The 17,635-nt window shown below is 48.7% G+C and overlaps 3 protein-coding genes across 3 annotated transcripts; all 3 read right to left on the reverse strand.

Moving 5' to 3' along the window:
- Window positions 1-1,156: 1,156 nt before the first annotated feature.
- On the reverse strand, window positions 1,157-12,730 carry LOC6585631 (protein pecanex). The gene is made up of 8 exons (XM_032732717.2): window positions 12,602-12,730; window positions 9,516-12,527; window positions 7,647-9,053; window positions 7,069-7,229; window positions 6,397-6,796; window positions 5,988-6,334; window positions 2,835-5,513; window positions 1,157-2,589 (listed from the first exon to the last, which is right to left on the reverse strand). The coding sequence occupies exons 1-8, from the start codon at window positions 12,639-12,641 to the stop codon at window positions 1,408-1,410; spliced, it is 9,228 nt and encodes a 3,075-aa protein (XP_032588608.1). The 5' UTR covers window positions 12,642-12,730; the 3' UTR covers window positions 1,157-1,407.
- Window positions 12,731-12,740: 10 nt separating this feature from the next.
- Window positions 12,741-15,143, reverse strand: LOC122757896 (protein pecanex-like; the record flags this gene model as incomplete). The annotated part of the gene is made up of 3 exons (XM_044011634.1): window positions 14,145-15,143; window positions 13,755-14,076; window positions 12,741-13,684 (listed from the first exon to the last, which is right to left on the reverse strand). Coding segments are annotated over exons 1-3 (1,419 nt in total), but the record flags the coding sequence as incomplete, so codon positions are not given.
- On the reverse strand, window positions 14,926-17,236 carry LOC6585629 (histidine-rich glycoprotein). The gene is made up of 3 exons (XM_032732817.2): window positions 16,334-17,236; window positions 16,206-16,273; window positions 14,926-16,136 (listed from the first exon to the last, which is right to left on the reverse strand). The coding sequence occupies exons 1-3, from the start codon at window positions 16,349-16,351 to the stop codon at window positions 15,740-15,742; spliced, it is 483 nt and encodes a 160-aa protein (XP_032588708.1). The 5' UTR covers window positions 16,352-17,236; the 3' UTR covers window positions 14,926-15,739.
- Between the last annotated feature and the right edge of the window lie 399 nt (window positions 17,237-17,635).

Genomic DNA, 17,635 nt, shown 5'->3' on the forward strand with positions numbered 1-17,635 from the left:
TATACATACATATATGTAATATATATATATATATAAACTTATCTTTCATTCATTAAACTTTTTTGTCTCTAGACTTTTTTTTTCGTAATTTATTTAGATTTATAACTATATGTATTATATATGTTGTTGTTTTAGTTGAATACTTGTACATTAATATATTCATTTAAATATGCATATCGGTTTTTATATTTCCTTTTTTACAAAATTTTGGTATGTTTAGTTTTTTTTTTTTTTTTTTTGTTTCAATATATATAAATTCTTTATATATGAACTCTTCTTACTTAACAATTTTTGTATTGGCTAGATAAGCAATTGATATAGTTTAAAAATTAGTTAAGAGTAAAAATATTTTAAAAAACAAAAACATATTTTTATTTTTATTTTTTTTTTTTTAGTAAAATTAATGAAAAGCATTTTGGTTGAGTTTGTTTTGTTTCCTCATACATTTTACAATATTTTTATGTATAATTTATTTTCGATAAAAATTTTCCCTTTTTTAATACTAACGCAAAAAATTTAATTTTTGTTAAATAATATATATATATATATATATATATATATATATATATATATATATATATATATATATATATATATATATATATATATATATATGTATTTCACGATATACATATGAAGGTATTATATAGTTAATATACATATGGTAAACTTTCGCTATATATATATATGTATATAATTCTGTTAATAGTTTTTTTTTTAGTTTTAGTTTAGTCTACAATTGTGAGTGAAAAATCTAACGTTTTCTGAGTTTACTTTTCTCTTATCTTTCATTCTTTTTTGCTATATACAAGCATAAGTTTAACAAATTTCTATATAGCGTATATGGTGTATATAGTATATATTATATATATAGTTTTCTATAGTAGATATATATATAAATATATATATGTTTATATGTTATTTACATTTATCCATTTTGCAGTCATTCGTTTCTTTTTTTTTTTTTTTTTTTTTTTTTTTTCTTGGGTTTTTTAAGTTTAGTTTGATAACATTTTGGAAGTATTTTTGCTTTGTTGTTTGTTTCATTTGTTTCGTCTTGAATTTGTTCTTTTTCTTTATATGATATTTGCACACACAGGCACAGGCACATGCACAGTGTGTGCATGTATGTGTGTGTGTGTGTGTTGTTGCTGTCACTGTCTGTTTGCGCTTTAGACTTTTCACTGGCCTAGTGCTGCTCCTGACGACTTGCTCAGCCTCTACCAAATCCTCCTCCTGCTGGGCTCTGCTGCTGCTCCCAGGCCACTTGCAGCAAGCGGCTTCGTTGTATATCTCTGCTTTTTCCTCTCCTTCTCCTTTTCCTTCTCTGTCGCTGCCTCTGACCCCTCGCCTCCTTCTGAAGGAATCACCTTCTACTTCTTCTAGACTGATTCGTACTGCTCTTGTTTAGCAAGTAACGCCGTAATCGCCGTCTTCTTCTTCTTCTTCTCCACGTTCTGCTTCCAGCTGTTCGCCGACCAGGTGAGTCTGTGCCTTGGGCTCACCTTTATCCAACTCAGCTTGCTGTTCTTCTCCAGCTGGTTGCTCTGCTATCTCGTCCTGCTTCTCCTCCGGCACTCGCTGACCCTCCTCATGCTGCTCCGGCTGCTGCTCCTGCTTCTCCTCTGGCTCTTCCTCCGCTGGTGGTGTTGGCGTCGTTACTGAGCCAGTGCTCATAGGCGTCGGCGTTCCACTCACCTCCAGCGATAGCTCCTCATCGTTGGATGGGGGCGTCTCTACCGTAATGGGATGCAGCGCTTGCTCGGCAGCCAAGGCATTCGCCTCATCCTCCAGCTTCTGCAAATGCTTGCGCAACTCCTCTTCCTGCTGCTCCTCAAGCAGTTGCTGCTTGGCCATGCGACTCTCCTCCAGCTGACGCATCAGATCCGGCGGCAGCTCACCCGTATAATCGATGGCAGCAAACGGTTCCGTCGTGTCTATATTGATCGCCTGCTTCTTCTTATCAGCAATCAGTTTCCACATGTTGAGTAGCGTATTAAAATTAACGCCAGGTGGTAGAGTCAAGGCATCTCCACTAGCTCCAGATGCAGCTACAGCTGCGGCTGCAGCTGAAGACGTAGCTGTAGATCCACTTGCAGCAGCTGGACCATTGTCCACCATAATCTCATCCTCGTCCTCGCTGCTGCTGCTGCTCACAGCTCGAATTTGTGGCTTGTGCTGAAGCTTGTTGGACGACGACGTCGACGCCGACGCCGACGCCGACGTCGTTGTCGCTGTCGTTTGCCTGGCCAGCATCACCTGCCTTGAGTACTCATTAAAGTCCAGTTGGACGGAGCTGCGCCTGGACGTGGCCACCTCCTCAGTGCTGCTGCCCAAGATTTGGTTATATTCGCGCAAGCCCAACTCCTCCACGGGCACGTAGTGCTCCCCAATCTCGATCAGATAGACACAGCGATTGACATGGGAGCGGAACAGTTCCTCCTTGTGATTGGGCACCCACACATGGACCACATGACCCACCATGCCGGTGCTCGGCTCCCAGTCCTTCCAGCTAAGACGACCGCCATTTGCGCGCATATGATCGGTGGGCCACACGACGGCGTCTATAATATCCAGGCAGTCATAGATCTATCAGAGGGGGGACAGAGAATCAGCTCATTAGTCAGGTATTCCAAAATAAATGGTGGATGGAAGCGAATTGTGTACTGAATCGATCGAGAACTAAATGAACTCAGTGAACTAGCTCATCAAACAGAATGTGATGAACTGGTTCATCAAAATTACACTAAGTGGAGTTATGGAACAAGTTCCCATTCAAGTCCATTTCTCAGTTCTGGGATTGAGTAAAGTTATTCATGGTCTGCCTCACTCACCCCCGAATCGTCCACAATTATGACCTTCCTATAGATCTCGATGCGCGGTTTGCGCGGCGTTAGCTGCGCTGCTGCAGCTGCGGTAGTCGTAGCCACAGCTGTTCCGGCACTCGTGCTAGCTGACGAGGATTCACTGGCCATGAGGCAAATCGGTCCCTTGGTCTTGCGTGGATAGTCGCCGGGCGTGGTTATGATGTTGCTCACGCCCATGCCGACGCCCAAGCTGCCAGTCGAGGAGGAGGCCAGCTTGTTGGAGCGCGGACTAATCTCCTGTTCGCTTAGCTCCAAATGAGTTGCATGTGCCGGCGGCAGCGCCTCGACGTCCACGGCAGCGCCGCTAGCAATGGGCAGAGTGGCGCGACGAGCGCTGCTCTGCAGGGTGATGCCACTGCGGGTGCGTTGCCCACTCACGCCAGGGGCGCTGCTGCTGCTGCTGCTGGCGCGCAGCGTGGAGCCGGGCGCCGATGTGGAGGCCGAGCCGTCCAGCTCCCTTTCTCGATTCAGCAGTCCAGCGATGAGCGTAGTCGACGTTGGCTTCACAGGCATCACGGCCAGGCCGCCGCGGACCACGGCCAGAGTGTCGCCCACATAGCTGCCAGCCAAGCCGGAAACGTTGCCGGGGCGCACGCCGTAGTAGCTATTCACGGTCAGCGTATTGTACAATGGAGATGAGATGAAGACAGGGGGCAGGTCTGTGGAGTCGCCGCCTGTGCTGCTGGCAGTGCCGGGTGCACTGGCTGACGCGATGGCACCTCCAGCACCGGCTCCGACACCTGCAGGTGGGCCACCTACCGTTCCTGGTCCTGTTCCTGCTCCCAGCCCAGCTCCTCCTCCTGCTCCCGCTCCGGCACTCGCCGACCCAGCAGTGGAGCCGACGACACTGCCACCGCTGCCAAAATTACAATTGCCCAGCTGTTGCATAGACGCCTCCATGGCCGATCCCGAACTGCAGCCCTGGCGGCAGCGTTCCCGTATGCGATGCCACCAATCGAGCACCGTCTGCCGGATCGTGTCCAACGTGATGGCGCCGCCAATCACCTGGCACAGCTGGCCATTGGTGTCCGCATAGGACGTGGTCAGTGGCGAAACGTAGATGGGATAGCCGATGGGCTGATCGCAGCTGGAGTTGATGATGTTCCTCAGCGCCTGCTTGGCGTTCTGTATGCTGCCTCGCTCCGGATTGCGATTCCTCAGATAGATCAGCTCCTGCTGTTGTCCGGCCCAAAGGCCGCGCACGCATTCCCGATTCAGTTTGATGACACGAAAGCTGAGGAATCGCTTCGTCAGCCTTATGATGCGATACTCATCGGAGCCGTCCTCCATGACATGGCGCAGTGCCAGCAGATTGGGTGCGCCACGTAGCACAGCGCTGCGCCACTGCGGGTCTGCCTCGTGCGAGATGACCAGCTCCTTGGAGCAGCTGTCGATGGCCTCGTACAAGGCCAGCGGATCGAGGAACTCATCGGGATTCGTAATGTGATCCTGCTGCAGTTTCAAGGCCATTTTCACAGCGGGCGCCACCACCGAATGGAGCAGCTCCATGTCGGCAAACACCCATTCGTCCCGTGGCGAGGTGATGCGGAAGTCGCCCTTGAAGAGGGCGTGCAGCCCGTGCAGAAAGAACTCCACGCCCGTCAGCGAGCTATGCGAGGCCGTGGCCAAGGAGCGGCGAGCGAGCAGGCCCAGTGCAAGGCACAGCGACACCAGCGGCGCATCCTTCGAGACGCTGGGCGCCTTCAGCTTGATGGTGGGTCGCTTCGGCGGTATCGGCGGCGCTGTGCTGGGCAATATCGTGGTCAGGTTGCCGTCCTGCTGCGCCAGGGCTGCAGCAGCTGCGGCGGCGGCTCCGACGGGCTGCTGCAGCCGAGGCGAGTCCTTCTTGCCCGGCGTCGTCTTGGCCAGCTTGACAAAGACATTCTGATCCATGTAGGCGACGTAGCCACTCAGGCCGGGCGCACTCTCCGACGTCTGCCGCGAGATGTTCGCGAAGCTGTGCGAGCTGCTCAGCTGATCTAGGCCCGCGAGCACGTCCCGGCTCTCCTGCACCACGCCCGGCGTCGCGCTCATCGTGGCGCTCTTCTGCGGCCGCACGCTGCGCAGCTGCTGCTGCGACTGAGACTTCGACTGAGGTGTGCTCGAGGCGTTATGCACGGACAGATTCGGCGTGCTCTTCGAATCGTTGTGGGCGGGCGTGTTGCTCGCTGACACCTGATTGCTGGCCAGCTGGTCAATGGGCACAGCAGCTGGAACCGCTGCAGCAGTTGTCGTCATCGAGCCGCTGGCCGATGCCGGCGCAAGGACAGCGGCTGAGGCTGGAGCCGACGCGGAGGCGGTAGCAGAAGTGACGGGTGTTGCTGCCGCTGCAGCAGCAGATGTGGCTGCAGCTGTGGGAGCAGTCGAGATAACAGTTGGAGCTGCAGCAGCTGGCGGCTCCTTGGCAGTGTGCACCTCCTTGCGCTTGTCCACGCAGTAGTTGATCCACTTCAGGTACACATAGCAGAAGCTGGAGCGGGTTATGCCCACGGCGCGGAAGTCGAAGTCCTCATCCAAGTTGAAATTGAATATGGGATCCAGATCGACGAATTGACGGCTCAGCGTATGCTGCAGTGCATCCTGGATGGGTCCAGCCGCAAGCCATTGCTCCAGCTTCGGATTGCGTACCACATAGTAGATGATGCTCTGTGGAAGATGCAAGATGGAACATGTTCATCAAATGAAATATGAATACAATGAACATTAGAGGAACTAGTTCATCAAATGAAATATGAATACAATGAACATTAGTGGAGCTAGTTCATCAAATACAAAATGAAATAGCCTGAGATAGAAAATGAGTGATATTAATTGAATTGGAGCATTAATGAATAAAATGAACTAGTTCATTTAAAATAGAAGAAAATGAATTAAACCAGCTCATGACTAATCAAATGAGAGAATCAATCAAATAATATTGTTGTTCTTTGAACTGTTAACTTAGTGACGAGTTCATCTCAGACAACATGGCCAGTTGAAATGAACTGGTTCAGCAAATTAACTAGTTCATATAACGGTAAATTAGCGCAAGGCAAATTCACCTGGAGAAACGCGAGACGAATTAAATAAGTTCATCAACCGTGGTATCGTGAACTAGTTCATGAGCAGCAAAATACGCACCTTGATGTAGTAGGTGATGAGAACCTTGCGATACTCGAACACCTGCAGCGTGGCGCTGGCCAGATTGTCGGAGATGGAGTAGCCCTCGATGACATATTGGGCGGCGACGACCTGCCAGGCGAGCCAGCGCGTCGAGAACATGGCGTTCGCGCTGAGGAGACGCGGCAAATGGCCTGGGTCGCAGCAGCAGCAGCCGTCGTTGTCCTCCACGTCCTCGGTGATGGCCTCCACCTCGCGCTGCTGGCAGTAGGTGCCGCGGAACTCCAGGCCGCGCATCTGGAAGGTGCACAGCCCGTTGCCCAGCTCAATGATGTGCACCAAGCAGTTCAAGTCATCCGAGGCGAGCACTGCAAGAGGCAAATCGGAAGTTGGTCATGGGAGAGAGGATTCAAGATTTCGAGTGGCTTACCAAAGCAATCGCCCTGGTTGACATTGCCCCAGCGGCCCATGAGAAGATCCCCGCAGAGCGAATGCTGCAGGGAGCGCGTCAGGTGCTCGTAGAAGATGCTATTCAGATTGTTGTCATCGGCGCCCAAATCTCGTTCCAGCTGCGAGCTGAGTCGTGTGTTCGAGTGATCGATGCGCCGCGTGTTGTAGTCCCGCTCCCAGAACTTCACCGGACGCACATACGAGGTGAGGAAAATGGCGCTGCCCAGAAACGGATTCAGCGGCGTCGATAGCAGCGCCGAGATGCCCGCCTGCAGGAACAGCATCGCCGAATGGGGCACACTGAAGGGCTGAGCGAACGCATGGAACGCCGATCCCCACGTTATCTGCCAGGGAGCGATGTACGTAACGATGAACTGCAGCTGCAAAGGGAGACGAAATCGAGCGATTAACTAAGATGATTAACTAAGGTATTCGCTGGGAACCGGTTCAGTTGAATATGTCCCCCATGGGACTGTTCATGAGCTACTCGTTCAATTGAACTCTTGAGTCTAAAGCCCTGTAACTGCTTGCACAGAATGTTCATTATCAATTTTATAGCAGTTCTAAGCAGTTGCTCTATGGGAAATAGTTCACCGCCTATGAAATATACATACATACATATGTATGTATATGTATATAAATCAGAACTTACCTTGAGCAAAAAGTCGCAGCACTTGCGAAACGCCAGCGATACGAAAAAGTAGTCGATGATGAAGCTCTCCGTTGCCATCGCGAAATCAATGCGAAAGAGCAGGACGGTGAATATGATGATCAAATATTGATTGGTTGGATCCGAATAAGCGTTACGTACAACTGCAAAAGAGAAAGCAATGATGAACAAGAGTTGACTAGACAGACAGCCTGCAAAGCAGAATATGATAAGGCCCATGTGTAGTACCCGTTCCCATTTATACAGTCCTATTGTACTTCTAGCTGTTTAGTCGACCACATATAGTTCCCATACCTCAAAGAACTCGGTAACTCCAAGAGCTACAGTTGAAAAATTGGTAGTGTGAAGTCTCAGCCAGAAGAGATGGAAGATCGGTTGATAACTCCTATGGAACTACAAGAGGGCTAACAATTCTAGTATGTAGAGCCTCAGCTACAAGATTAGGATATTGCTATATCCAGCTAACATATCATGGGGGATTAATGCACACGTATGACTAAAATCGGGAACTTTACAATGTTGGAGACGAACTATCACAGGGGACCCAAAGAGGAACTTACATTTGAGGGCACAAACAGCCACGATGAGCGTGCCCCATGGAACGCCAAACTTGTCCGCAATCGACTGGGCGTCCGCTGTCAGCGATGAGATGGCCAGCAGGGGGAAGAGCACGTTGCGCTCGAGGACACTCAAGTAGATGTAGAGCTTCTCGAACCACATGATCTGCGGGGCATTCAACACCTCGAATTGCCCGAATTCCTTCTGCCGGAGCAGCGGGCGAGCAAAGCATAGCCAGGGCATATGCTTGCGCATCTGTGGCACCGCATAGTGGAGCAGCACGCCCAGGGTGCCGATGAAGACATAGAGCACCACGTTGAGATCCGGCTGGAGGACAGTGAACACTGTGCTGCAGTGCAGCACCAGGACAGAGACGGCCAGCAGAGTCATCACCACAAAGTCGTTCTTCAAGCGAGTCGTCACCGTGGCCTGAAGCTTGCGTGGCAACGGATCCGGCAGCTCGTTCTCCAGCTCACTGGCGTCCAGATCGAGCGCCGCTTGTTGATTGCTTAGCCCCGGCTCTGGGTCGAGGGCATCAGTGGCATCGATGTCCGTATTGGCTGTATTGGCGCCAGCTGTCAGAGTGGACATGTCCCCGGGATTTGTTGTCGACGAACTGGAGATTTTGTCGTCTTGTGGATCTTCCGTTGGCGACTTGGTCTCAGTCACGGCTGCCGCATAAAGATTCTCGGCGCTGCGCGTTGTTTTGACAGCAACTGCTGCAACAGCTCCATTTGCGCTTGCCGCTGCGCCAGCTGCTCCTGCTCCACTTGCATCCTGGCCAGTTGCTATCGAGGCATACGAGCTGGAGGCTGTAAGGCCGCGTTTGTTGCTCTTGGCCAACGTTTGGCTGCTGCCCAGCGAGGAGGCTTTCGATTTGCTGTGCAGCTGCTCCAGCTGCAGTTCCTGTTCCTGTTCTAGCTCCTGCTCCTGCTCCTGCTCCGGCTGCTGCTCGTGCTTCTCGAGCGAGCTCAGTTCGATGTTCTCGTTGCTATTGGACCGCGAGTTGAGCTCCACCTGCCTGACGACTCGCTGTGCCACCGGCGTTGGCTGCGCTGTTGAGCTGGGCTCCGTGGATTGGCGTTTGCTCAGCTGCTGGCGATGCTGTTGCTGCTCCCGGTGCTCGTGCTCCCTTTGCTGGCTCAGCTGGCCGCGACCCTTGTACGAGTGCTGCCTGCACTCGTCCTCATCATCGCGGTAGCTGCTCACAATGCACGTCTTGATGATGCGCCACAAATGGCTGAAGTCGCTCGCCGACCTGGACATGTGATAGCCCAAGGGTATCAGCATGGCACAGAATATGGAGAACAAGATGTACTGAGTGCCGCGATGCTCATCCAGGGCAGCGTACAAGGGACCATACAGCAGCAGCACAGCCAAAACGGAGCGCAGCAGGCAGAGGAAGGACCCTGCAACATAACGGGAATATATATTTAGGTTACATCAAACAAACAACTGAGCTATAGTCGGCAGTGCACGACTACCAAATAGCCTAAGCCAAGTGCGAGCTTATATCCGTTACTGGATAGGAGAAGAGGCATTCAGATATTCTAAGATAGAGTGAGAGAGTGAACGTATTCATATTTTCTCTTTCTATCTCTCTGTTATACTAGGTAGCTTGTCTCTATCTCCTATATGCGGATAATCTCTTATACATTCATACGGACAGATCAACACACTTATCGGAACAGCTATTGATGGCTTGAACCTTGATCTCTGATACTCTCTAGATGAACCTGTGCTTAGCTGATGCTCTACATATTCATACAGATCGCTTGACATGTACTGGATGTTCCACTAGCTAAGCTGCTCTTCTATATATGCACTCATTCACATTCATTTATGGAAGCTGCTCCTCGCTCTTCACTCACCCAACAGGCTGCTCGCCGCATTGCCGCCAAAGACATGCATGTCGATCTGTTCGAGCAGGTACATAAGGAACGTATTGAACTGCGGACACAAGCCCACCGAGAACATGATGGGGAAGCAGAGGAGGAGGACGTAGAGGCACTGCAGCAACGTGGCAACCACGTGAGCCGGCGAATAGTGTATGCCAAAGAAAATGAACGTCTCCGGGGGCCTCTCTCCATACGCCGTGTCCAAATGCTTGAGCAGCAGCAGAAGACCGCCGCACAGGCAGAAGTAGATGGCACGCGAGTACGCGACAATTTTGTTGAAGCCGTGCACCGGCGATGCTGCATCCGGCTGGACGCTCTTCACCAGCGAATATTGGGCGCCGGCTATGACCGAGCAGAAGAGCAGGACACACAGGTCCTTGTAGTAGTTATGCTGCAGTATCGCAGCGCCCAGGCAGGCCACCAAGGTGCACAAGACGCAGGCCAAGAGCACGTGCAGCCAGTGCAGGTCGCGGTCGAACAGTGCCAGTAGCTCCAAGCGATCCATAGCAATCTTGAACTCATGCTCCCGCCCGCACCACTTGAAGCGGTACTTATAGAAGCTCTTGGGTGCCAGGGGCTTCTCGGCGGAGAGCAGGCAGGTAGCGGGACGCCAATAGTCGCAGTAGGGCGAGAAAGGTCCATCCACGTGCAGCATTGGTTGACTGAGCTGCTGCTGCTGCTGTTGTTGCTGTTGCTGCTGCTGTTGTTGTTGCTGCTGCTGTTGCTGTTGCTGCTGTTGACCTGATTGCTGACGAGCTGCAGAGTCAGCAGCAGTCGCATTCCCTGCTGCTGCAGCCGCATCGTTGATTTGCTGCTGCAGCGCTTCTTGGCGAGCTGCTTGCATCATATTGAACATGCCTCGAAATGAAGAGCGTGCCGCATTGGCTGCCGAGCTGCCTCCTGCTGCGACTGCTGCTGCTCCTACTTCTCCTCCTGCTGTTGCTGCTGCTGTTCCTCCTGCAGCTGCTCCAGCAGCTGCTCCTCCTGCTGCCCTATTGCCACTGCCGCTCATCATCCTGCAGCTAATTAACGAAGCTGGCGGCGCTGTCTGTCCATTCGCTGCGTTGTGCGCCTCAGCAGCAGCTGCCGCCGCTGCCAGCTGTTCACAAACTAGTTTCGCATCCATGGAGGCGGGGTAGCTGCCCTGCAGTGCCTGTATGGCGTCCTGATAGAACTGGAAATGCGCACTGGACATATTTGGTGGTACGATTGTGGGGTTCGCTGGCACTGTGGTGCCATCGGGCAGGATAGCGGCTATAGGTCGGCCACGCTCGTCCACAGGACCGCCGTGCATCAGCCACAGCATCTTGTGTATATCAGCCGTGAGGCTCTCCGTCAAGCTGATGCTGTGCGTCGAGTTCGAAGATGAGGAATTGCGTGAGCAAGCTGGCAGCATGGCCAGCTTCTGCTGTTGCTTGACCAAAGCCAATTCATTGCTACTGTCGCCGCCAGCAATGGCCCGTCGGCGACGCAGTTCGTCCACTTCGCGGTACTTGGCCACCTTGGGTATGGCGCCGAGGCTGCGTGCAGCCATGCGTGAAGTGCAGGGCTGCTCCTCGTCCAGCTCGTGATCCAGATGCCGGTCGGGCTCGTGCTCCTGCAGCAACAGCTGGTCCTTGGAACTGGCGCTCACATGCTCGCAATCGCTGGACGGACAGCCAGAGTCAGCTTCGCTGCCTATCAACTGGCTGCGCATCTCCAAGGGCTGCTGTTGCTGCTGCTGTTGGAGCTTCTTTGGCTGGGTGAACTCTTGACGCAACGCCTGCTCGGCCGCTTGTTCCCGTGCGCTGAGCTGTTGCTGTCGATTGCTGAGCAAAGGGGAACGTGAGCCCGTGTTGTTGTCTGTCTCCTCATCGTCTGATGGCAGAGCAACAACGTTTGCTACTGCTGATGCATTTGCAATGGTTGTTGCTGCTGCTGCAGCTCCTGCTCCTCCTCCTGCTCCTGATCCTGTTCCACACGCTCCTCCGCCATTCAGTTCACAGTTCTTGAGCACATCGTCCAGTTGGCTTTGCGTATGCTGCAGCTCACTAAGTATGTGCTCCAGATTGTCATCGAAATCCTTGAAGACATCATCATCGTCGTCGGCCAAAATGCCGCCGACATCGGACTCGGCACTGCGATGCGTTTGGCTGCAGCCCAGGGCGCGCGTGCGACGCCTCAATGGCACATCATCCACTTCATCATCATCAACATCCAATTGATGATCGGTGTCGTCCTCATACACGACCTCCTCCACGTCATCATCGTCGTAGTCCACTTGCAGCTTTGGGTCATCGTTCATTTTCTCATCCAAATGCTCGACTATGGGATAGACGGGTGGTTCGATTAGAGCGGTGGTCGACCCGCAGGCGCTAGAGCTGCCAAAGATGACGCTGCTGCAGCTGCCAATAGCTCCAGGTCCGCCAGATGCACTCTCTGCAAAGTTCTGGTCAAGTCTTAGATTCAAATGTTGATTGCGCACGAGACTTTTGCTGGGCGGCGGCAATGGATTTCGCAACTGCTGCTGCCCGCTAATCGCCTCCACGCTATTTGGATGCGGACTTAAATTCGAGACAGATGGCTGCGTGCAGAGAACCTCCAGGGCGGCGCTCTTAATGCGACGCACACCTCCACCGCCACCTTGATTGTTCGACGAGGAATTCAACAATGTAGTCTTGGAGCTGGAGTTAGGATTGCTGCTCTGCTTTTGATAGCTTGTGGCATTGGAATGTCTGCGCCGCTTCATTGCATTCGCCGAGCGATTCGGTTCCGTCAATTGAGCCGAATTACAGAGCTGCAGTGCAGACATTGTGCTATTTCGGTCCTTGCGTACCAAATGGTGATTGTGCAGCTGCTGATGATGGTGGTGGTGATGATGATGATGATGGTGGTTCAAGTGAGGCTGCTGGGCACGAAATGTCGCCTGATGCAACGACTGCTGCTCAATGCCCAAGTCTGATTTGGTATAGCTGTCATCCTCCAAGTACACATCCGAAGAGGAATCTACAAAAGAGAAGCTAGTTACTATTCTATACATATATGAATAGCTGTAGAGATTATGTGGTTCTTGGCAGTACCCAATATCGATATGCGTCTAAGCGCCAAGGCCAGCTCCATATCGTCCACATCGACATTTTGTTGCTGCTGCTGCTGTTGTTGCTGCTGCTGTTCGGCAGCATGTTGCTGCTGCTCGAGTTGTAGCTGTTGCAGCTGCTGCTGATGCTGCAACTTTTGCTGTTGCTTGAGCAGTTGCTTTTGCTGTTGCTGCTGGAAATGTTGCTGCTGATGTTGCAGCAATGTTTGCTGCATCGATTGAAACAATCCAATGCGGCTTTGATGCTTCAGTCGCTCTTCGTGCGTTTCAGAGCTGCGATGTCGCTGCAATCGCAAGGAACGTGTTTGGGGCTGCTGGACAAGCAACACCGATGAGGAAGACGATGCGGAGCAGCCATCGTTGCTAGCTCCAGTTGGAGCTCCAGTTGCAGTGCCAGCTCCACTTCCATTTGCACTCGCTGCTGCCGCTGAAGCTCCTCCCGCTGGGTTAACCATGAAAAGCTGACGTGAATTATGACCAGGCCTCATTGCTTTAGTGTGCAGGAAGCTGGGTGACGCAGCAGCTGCAGCTGCAGCCGCTGCAGTTGCCGCGGATCTTGTTGTGGCTATTGTATCGGATTGATTTCGCATTAGCTCCGTGTTTAGCATATCATCTAGGGCACTGCTGGCATCCAGGCTCGCCTGTCGCTCCAGCTGACGCCGATGTCGACGACTAAACAAATGGCGTCCCGTGCGACCAGCTCCGGCTACAGCTACTGTTCCAGACCCGGTTCCAGCAGTTGCTCCAGTTGATGTTGCTGTAGTCGATGCTGCTGCTGCTACTGCTCCAGTTGATCCTCCAGCTGCAGCCGCCTCCTCGTTATCGTCCGAATTAGCAGGCACCACAAGTTCCACAAGCTCGGGATAAACAGTCAGGTATTTGCTATATAACTCATTGGCATAACCAGGATTTGTTGCAGCTGCTGATCTTATGGATTTGCTAACACTAGCGGAGCCAGCAAGCGATTGCTGATCCTGTTGACTGCCACCAGATAGCATTGACGGGGCATAAAACATTAACTCAATGGACTCGGAGCTGTTCTTGCGATGCACATCAACCTTGAGATCTACAAAGCTCAGTAGGATTAATAAGAGATCCACTAGAAACATGGTATATATGCTATGCGCTTCGCCTACCTATAATGCTATTGGCATTGTCAATGGACATTATGCTATTCTCCTCGCTGGCTTCATTGATTGGCTGTTCCATGGATAAACGTGATCCGTCGCCGGCTATAGCGCGCATTACTTTCATTTCAATGCCGTTCTCTTCGTCCGGTTCGCGTGTCTCCATCTCCTTGGTGACCTTGAAGAAGTGACTCTTCAGATTCACCTCGGACATGGTTTGGGCCCGATCGTAGAGGCGATGCAATGCCAAATTCGCCAGCTTCACCATCAATATGGTGCAGCTGGTTAACACGCAATACAGACACCAGGTTAGCCATGTGCTGGGAAAATACTGAAACAAGAAGGAAGAGATGACAGTTAATTTCAGATTCGAGTCGACTAACACCATTCAGCGCTCACCAGGTAGGCAACAAAGGGCGAACAAAGCAGATAGAGCCATAAATACAAATGGACAACATTGCAGAATACGCCCTGATGCGGATCATAAAAATAGCCGCCGGTCAGCGAGGCCCACACGCCTTGGCGCAGTATCTCCAAGGTTTGTGAACCCATGGTGGCCTATACTGCATCGCTCTTAAATGCACTCAAAGGATTCTCGCCTTGGCTCTGTTGTTTTATTAACTTATTATTTGTATTTTTAATTTTTTTTTTTCACTCGATTATCAATTTGTTATCGCTTAATTTGCAGGTTTTGGGGTGGGGTGTTTGGAGAGGAGCTTAAAGCTCAAAAGCGGAGTTGAAATTTGAGTGGGAATGCTTGCTTACAATAAGAAAGACTGAGATAGAGGATAAGGAAGGGAGGTAGGCTGGAAGAGGGGAAGAGGCAATGAGAGGGAAGTGTTGGAAGAGGAGAAGGAAGAGGAGCGCGCAAAAGTGTAGGCGTGTTTGTGTGACTGAGCGTGTGCGTGTGAGTGTGAATTGGCACAAACGGGAGGCTGGAATTCGGGCAAAAAAAAAAAATAATAAAAATAACAATGCAGCCACTTGCAAATCGAAGACTATTGTCAATTTGTTGCACTTGCGCTGCAATAGGATTTGATTTCACATCGATTTAATTATTGTTGCTGCTGCTGTTGTTGCTGTCTTCGTGGTTGCAGTTGGAACGTGTTGATTTTCTTTTTGTAGCTTGCTGCTGTTTTTGTTGTTGTTTTTGTTGTTGCTGCTGCTGTTGCTGTTGTCATTGTTGTTTGTTATCAACACCAAAACAAGAACATCTTGTGCATTCGCTGCTATCTAGCTAATAATTTTGTTGCAAACTCTTTTCTTTATTTCTGTGGCTTTTTATTCTGCTTTTCTCTTTTCTTTTTGGTTTTTTTTCTTCTTTTTTTTGCAAAGTAACACTCACTCCCTATGCTCCCTCGTTTCATATGCTTTTCTTTTATTTTTGCCTTGTCTTCGCTGCGGTGTGTGTGCCGTCGCTATGTCAAACTTATCGAAAAACGTCTTATCGCGGCAGTGCTGTAGAGCGCTGCAAGCACATCGATTGCTTAGCGCGCATTCAAGTGTATGCAAATCAAATAGTGGTAGACAAATTTAGTTTTACTGAAGCCACTTAAGTTATGTAATTGGATATACTACTATATGAAATTATAGAAACGAATGTGGAAAAGACGCAGATCTTCAAATTCACAAGATTGTTTACTTTTAGTTACGTTTTAGCTGTTGGGATTTTGCTTTGGTTTGGTTTTGCATCAGCTGATTTCTTAGTGTGCCAGTGCTGTAAATAGGGACAAGTATTTTGAATTTTTGGCGCGCCTTCAAATGCATGCTAATTGGCTAAATATCAGAACGAACGGTGCTTTTCTCAACCAGTTTATTTATTCAATAACCCGTGCCTAAGTTATTTATCTATATTACATATATGAAAAAAAAAAAATGTAAAAAAAAAATTGTGTATACATAAATCTAAATAATACATCACATAAAATTAACCACAGTTTTTTTGAGTTAATTTTTTTCTTTTTTGGTTTTTAGTTTGAATGCTTAGTTTTACATCAGCGTTCCTCGCTGCTGTTGATGCTGCTGATGCTGCTACTGCCACTGGCATCTGAATCACCGCTGCCGAGGAAACCATCTTTGTGCTCATAATTATGATGATGATGTATATGCTCCTCCTCCTCCTCTATGGACGGTGCCTGTTCAATGGGATGTAGGTGCTCGTGATGCTCATGGTGATCATGAGCATGATCATGCTTCTCATGGTGATGTATATGCTCTTTAGTCTGATGAATTTGAATCGGATGATGCTCCTCGTGTATAATCTTCTTCTCCTCCTTTAGTACGAGTGGCTTATGATGATGGTGGACATGCTTAATAATCGTATGGACATGTTTTTCTATCTTCTTGTGAATGGGCACATGTATAACGATTTTTTTCTTTTTCTGCTGACTCCTAATTGACATAAATAGATACATAGTTAAGATCGTTTCTAATAGTTATATGCCTATATAGAAATTATACCCCGCATTTGTTGCCTGCACACAAATAAAGAGAAGTACTAGAAACGCCAAAAACGAAAACTTCAGCAGCTGCAAATATATACAGAATATAAGTCCGTAACATATATTTATGCTTATCATATACCTTACCGCATGTCGATTATCCATTATGCTTAGAGTTTGGGTGAAGATAAAAAAAGGCTGAAGAGCTGCGATGCGCTCGCTCGAGTTGCTCGAATTCGAATGTTTGCTGGCCAAGTGCTGCCAAATTATTTTATAACACGATTTTGGAATGCGGCGTTGAGTTTTCGGATTTTTGCTTCCGTGCAATTTCTGTATGTATATATATAAACATACAATCTATTTTTCTATACATATGTATTTATGATACGAGTTGTGGGTGGATTTTCTTTTGATGCTCTAAGCACACAGAAAATGGGTAAGCATAGGCATATTGCTTGTATTGAAAGGTATGTAACAAGGCTGTTAAGTGCCATGCATCATACGAGTCGATTTAGCATTTTCGCTCCCCATTAATACATATGTATAAGAATATTAGATATCAGTGTAAGAAATTTGAAATTCGCCGAGTGGATCCTTCGAAGCACTCACAGTCTTAATTTCTTATCATAGATAACTTTGGCGGTTGTATAAGAACTAAAACTAAGTAGCAAGTTTTCTGACTGGAGATGTGACATTTTTTAGATATAAATAATGGGTATTTCTATACAAATATCTCTATAAGCGACAATGTTTATCAGCTGCTTAGCAGGGTATATTCTAGTCGGGTACGCCCTATGTTTGTTTATATTATGAATATGATACAACTGCAAGCCAAAAGCTCTGTTTTGCTATAATTTACTTATTATAGCGTATTCAACAATTCATCTGGATGCATGTCTATTATTTTCTTTCTGCACTTTGCTTTCGTTACATATTCGTTGAATTCACAACTTTTGCATTGTTTAGTTTCCCTGTGGCTTTGCCTTATTGTTATACGAAAACTTCTTTGCGTTTCTTTTCCACACAGACGGAAGACATCGCCAACAAAAGTCAGTCAACGGAAATATGTTGGAAATTGTGCAAGGCATCCAGTTAAGTACGATGCATGATAAATAAATAAATAAATAAACAACAATATACATATGTGTCTGTAAGTATTTATGTGTACATAAGCGTACATAAGCATATTTGTAGTCGTGGTATTACATTTAATATGTGTTTGCAAGTAGACCATTTCAAATTGCATGTCTTACGCAATGACATGAAAATGTGATCAATTAAAAATTAGTTTTTCCTTTTTTTGCATTCTCCATGCATGGGTATTTTCTCTTTTCTTATATGGAGTTGAGTGCATATAATTTGAATAATATAATCGATATACATATTCCCATCGATGTGCCGCTAAGCAACACTGCTCCGTCGTATATCACTACATTAATTTTTCCTTTC

This window comes from Drosophila mojavensis, unplaced genomic scaffold, assembly GCF_018153725.1.
Source record: "Drosophila mojavensis isolate 15081-1352.22 unplaced genomic scaffold, ASM1815372v1 contig_136, whole genome shotgun sequence".
Classification (NCBI taxonomy): Eukaryota; Metazoa; Arthropoda; class Insecta; order Diptera; family Drosophilidae; genus Drosophila; species Drosophila mojavensis.

What these genes read in the sequence shown, in the direction of transcription:
- LOC6585631 (XM_032732717.2), bottom strand. Translation starts at nt 12,641, where the DNA reads ATGGAGCTGGCCTTGGCGCTTAGACGCATATCGATATTGG. An exon ending in GGCTGTTTGTGCCCTCAAAT is followed by an intron (nt 7,230 to 7,646) that starts GTAAGTTCCTCT and finishes TCTCTTTTGCAG; the next exon opens with TTGTACGTAACGCTTATTCG. An exon ending in TAATTGTGGACGATTCGGGG is followed by an intron (nt 2,590 to 2,834) that starts GTGAGTGAGGCA and finishes CCCCTCTGATAG; the next exon opens with ATCTATGACTGCCTGGATAT.
- LOC6585629 (XM_032732817.2), bottom strand. An exon ending in GTGCAGGCAACAAATGCGGG is followed by an intron (nt 16,137 to 16,205) that starts GTATAATTTCTA and finishes TATGTCAATTAG; the next exon opens with GAGTCAGCAGAAAAAGAAAA.